This window comes from Halyomorpha halys, unplaced genomic scaffold (genome assembly GCF_000696795.3).
Source record: "Halyomorpha halys isolate HHAL.00 unplaced genomic scaffold, Hhal_1.1 Scaffold362.1, whole genome shotgun sequence".
Classification (NCBI taxonomy): Eukaryota; Metazoa; Arthropoda; class Insecta; order Hemiptera; family Pentatomidae; genus Halyomorpha; species Halyomorpha halys.
Window position 1 is genome coordinate 489390 of NW_027105356.1, and position 5086 is coordinate 494475.

General features: G+C 33.8%; 1 protein-coding gene across 1 annotated transcript; it reads right to left on the reverse strand.

The window, feature by feature from the left end:
• Nucleotides 1-2838: 2838 nt before the first annotated feature.
• On the reverse strand, nt 2839-3733 carry LOC136796530 (uncharacterized; the record flags this gene model as incomplete). Its single annotated transcript, XM_067050497.1, is given in 1 exon segment — nt 2839-3733. A coding segment is annotated over 1 exon segment (876 nt), but the record flags the coding sequence as incomplete, so codon positions are not given.
• Between the last annotated feature and the right edge of the window lie 1353 nt (nt 3734-5086).

Here is a 5086-nt window from a genome sequence, read left to right on the forward strand (position 1 = left end):
TTCCACTATTATTTTATATATGGTTAAAGAATACATTATAATATAATGCAATACATTATATATATACAAATTTACATTATATCTTCGTTTGCCGTATGGCATTATAAGATGACCAAACATGGTCCGCTGAAGGCATGATAGCTGGGGGGCTTACAAGAAATGGGGAGGGGCCATTCCGGCTGGTGATGGTGGTGGTGTGATGACTTCAAGCTGCAGAGCCCGAAGTCCTTCCCTCGGTGAGGACATCAACCAAGGGAACTGTGCTTTGCCACCTCCCAGGTCTTGTCGGAGGGGTGATTTCTCTGAATAGCGGGTTGGAACAGGAGCACTTACAGTGAATATTTTATTTTGTTGTAATTAAGGGTAATACTAGCATTGCATTCTACGAGTGTTTAATTGAATTATAATTAGACTATTCTCAAGACTAGTCTAGACTATTAGATATATTAATTGACTCAGTAGAGAGTTGACCCTCCAACTTTTGAAAGTTGTTTATAAAAGCTGCGTCTACGACTCGTAACATTAGTCCTTCACTACAATTACATCAAGAACTATCTTCCTCTGACTTATAATAGTCGAAGACACTCAAAATTTTATATATATATATATATATATATATATATTATTGAATTTGACCATTTGATTTCATCTTGGAAGCCCACTTTTATTTTAATTTTAATTTTTTGTTTTATTTCTAAGAGCTTTATTTTTACTATATGTTAATGTTTCTATTGTTTACTTCACCCAAAAAATGTTCTTATCGAGCCATTTTTTTTTTTTTTTTTGTTCTTTGGAGCTTCTTTCAAAAAGACTACGAAAATTTGAGTTGGCTTCAGCATGTACTATTATTCTTCCGATTTTAAACATTAAATTAATCAAAATTATGGATTCAGTTTTTCAGAAAGTAAACAATTATAATTTTGTATATGTAAATTCCAAGATCTATTAAAATTTTAGATTATTTTTAATTACTGAGTTTGGTTTCATTAAGCGAATCTCACTTAACTGTAACGTTTTGGCCTTGGTGATCGTATTGTTTGTAAGGAACTCGTTACATAAATTATTTGAGACAAACACACTGTTTAAATAATTTTTTCATTTATTTCTTTTTACATTTTCATTTATACTCAACTAGAGGTGATTATATAATTTATTAAAATAAAAAAATAAAAACCAAGTTTTAGTTCAATAGTTAGCAAAAGTTTGTTGTAATAGATTTGAATCAATAAAGAAAAGTTGTGATAAATCATTAGTCTATAGAATTTTCTGATTTTATTTCAAGTTTTCTTTTTTTTTTTGTTGTTTAATGTTTAATCTCTTCAATACAATCCCGTCATCGCTCATTAATTCCTGAATTTATTGGATTTGATAAGATTTATTGTTCGAAATCAACCGACTATGTAGTTGTTGCTATAATCTTTCTGATAGATTTGATGATTCAAAGGTAATAATTGCTTCACATGTTATTAATCAATAAAAATACCCTGCAATTAAAAATAGTAATGAGTATTGTTTGTTTAAATCCTTAAAATTGAACTATAATATTTTTTCTTTCATGTATTCGAATATCTGAATTTTTAAAAAGGCTGAAGATAGTCAGAGATGCGGTCAAAAGAGAACAAAAATATTTAACAACTATTTATTTGTTGACGTTTCGCCCTACTTTGTAGAGCTTCATCAGAGCTAGACTCAGTCTTTACTATAATTGTCTTCAGTGATATGTTGCAGTCTTCTCATATGGCACATGAGGCCTTAAACTAGTTACGAGGCCTCATGAAGGTCGTAGGAGAAGAATGCAACATAAGACTGAATACGACAGTACTAAAGACCGCGTCCAGCCCTGACGAAGCTCAACAAAGCTGGGTTAAACGTCGGGAAATAAATAGTTGTTAACTACTTTTGTTCTCTTTTAAAAACATTTAAGATCTAGCTCCATGGTGTGCTAGCTAACATTCCTTCATATACAAAATTACACATGCCAAATTAACGAATACACTTGGACTTTTTACAAATGATTTTATGAAAAATTTCTGAAATTAATAACCATCTCAGGCAAGGCATGATCACAATCCTCTAAAAAGCTGAAAAGGATTAGGATACGATATTTACCAGGCTAAACAGAAATCTGAAAAATGAACAGTTGGGAGCTCCTCTATTGTTGTAAATGACTCCATTATTTTTTTTTTTATTTAAATAATAAATCCTTTTTTGGAAACATTACCTTTCCTTTCATAGAAACGAAAAAAATATTAACCAATAAATAAACAGGTTTAGTAAATAGTTCCAAATTTTTCTCACTTGTCCCATATTTATAGCCCCTTACATAATTAAGATATGAATTATTCTATACAATTCTACATGTAGTAAAAGAAACTATTTGTATAAATTTTTGATTCTAGGAAAATTGACAAATCTTTGCACTATTATATTGTATTATTTATTAGTTTGTAAATTATGTTTTATCTCAATAACCGTTATAAGAATAATGAATATCAACATACTTGTTAAAAATTTAAAGACTTTTTAGACCATAAATTTTAAAAATATTTTTGTGAATTCCTCAGTTTTAGTGGTCATTTTAAAGAAAAGAATGATTATTTTAAGTCAAATTTTAAATCATAAAGTATGTGGAACTTTAAAGGAATAAAAAGTATTTCACAAATCACAGATATAATATATTTTTTCTAGATAAAGAATAACAGATAGATAAATATTACATTGCCTTGTTCGACGCCAAGTAGAGTTCTAATGAAGTAAGTATGTCCTCTGTTGAATTCCTAAGAGATTAATAATTGTCAGTTATTACCAGCGTGGCCAGTTTAGAAAAGGCGAGGACCACGTTGAATTCCATTGTGGCGACCAGTTTGGATATGGCGATAGCCTCGTTGAATTCCATTGTGGTGACCAGTTTGGATATGGTGATAGCCTTGTTGAATTCCATTGTGGCGACCAATTTGGATATGGTGATAGCCTGGTTGAGTTCCATGGTGGAGGCCAGTACGGGTTCCCAAATGGACCCCGTATTTGAGACCAATTGGTGTACGGTGAATAACCATTGGGGTTCCATTGTGATGGCCAATTCCCATACCCCAATTGACCCCATCCTTGTGGCCTATTATTGGACCATGAATACCCGTTAGAGTTCCATTGCGGTGGTCTTGCCCAATTAGAGAACGGTGAGTACCATGATGAATTTCCAGTTATATCTCTTCGTTGGCGCCAATGTTTGTACGATGGGTACCATCCAGTTGAATTCCATTGTTGAGTCCAATTAGTTTTTCCTTGTGGGTTCCATCTTAGTGGCCAATCAGTAAACGACGAGTTCCGTGTAGAATTCCATCTTTGTATCCAGTAACTGTGCCATGGGTTATTGGTTGAATTCCATCGTTGTTTCCAGTAAGTGGAAGGTGAGTAACCGGTTGAATTCCAACGTTGTTTCCAGTAAGTGGAAGGTGAGGAACCAGTTGAATTCCATCGTTGTGTCCAATTTTTGTAAGAAGGATACCAGGTCGAATTCAGTTTAGAAATATAGTCTCGTAAAGGAGAACTTACGTTGGTGTTCTTCCACCATGGAGGAGCGTAGGATGCAGTTGTGTTCCACCATGGTGCCGCGTTCCGTGTCAGGTATTTACTGCGGTGGGGTTCCGGCGAGGAACCTAGAACTAGAAAGGCCGATGAAGCGACGAAGACGATGAGAACGGAGCACCCTCTCATCGCAGAGTTGAGGACTGATGAGGAAGCTGCTCTCAGATAGAATATATTACAAACGTTATCATTAAAAAAACAAATTGCAATTTTGTTCCGTAAATTTACGGTGTTTTTCAGAGTTACCTAACAGTTACTCTGACTCAGCAATGTGATGGCTCACTGCTTTCATAATATTTGGTTTTGGTGGATGGTTTCATGGTAATATTCATAAAACAAGTATACTACAATTGATGCAATGAACTCACATAAGAGAATCGGCTATGATTCTAAGAATTCTATCCGTTCGAACTGAAGTTTAAATGTTAACATTCTTAAGCCTTAACAATTAAACTAAAATTTAAATGTTACGGCTTACTTCTGTATTTTTGATTTCGCATTGTATATATTATTTGAAATAATTCTTTGCATAACCACAAATGAATAACCGGGTATTGGATTCATTCAAGAATAGAGAATCATCTAATCGAAAGAAATTTAGTAGAAACAAATTATGGTCTTATAAAACTGTTACAAGCATGAAAACTACCCGGTTTTGCTTTGTCATAAATCTTTAATTTATTTTATTTAGTGCTATATAAATTTAGACTAATATTGCCACGAAAGAGATTCCTCTCAGAATTTATTTTTATTATATCAGTGATTATTGTTAGTTTATGAGAAAAACTAAAAAACTTGTATGACAATTTAGAGAACAACGATTATTGCTTTGCAGGGTGTCCGATCAGGACAAAGACTTAGTGCATCTTAAGCCATGTTTACATTTATTTTTATCCTTCTTCTTCTTTAGTGCCTCTCAGCGCACAGGAGCATTCAGCCAGGAATTCCATTCTTCCTTATTTCTAGCTAGGTTCCTTGCTTGTCGGAGGTCCTTTCCCCTCGCCTTACAGGGTCGCTCATCGTAGTCGAGATAGGACATACTAGAGCGGCCTCTAGGTCTTCTGTCATCAGGGACATATTCTATGGTCTTTATAGAATCTCTATGGTCGTCCATCCTGATAACTTGGCCGAATCACTTTAATTGACGAGTTTCCAGGAAATCTTATGTGGGATAACAGCAGTTCCGACGAATCCTTTCATTGCGAACTCGGTCCTTTCTTGTTTCCCCCCTCCAACCAGGACAAACCAAATAGTACAAGAGCCGGGAAGAAAAAAAATACAGTTATCTCACCCCAATTTTTGATTACTTTAATGAAAACTATGTATAATTAATAGTCAAATTTGATGAGTCTGCCAAGTATAGGTAGGGTGAATAAAAAATGGTGGCTGTTTCAAAATCTTAAAAAAAAACACTAATTTTTCATTCGGAGCTCTATATCTTCAAAACTACCAACACTAGAAAACCTAAGAGAGAAGAGTAAATTTGCTGAAATATTAGCCC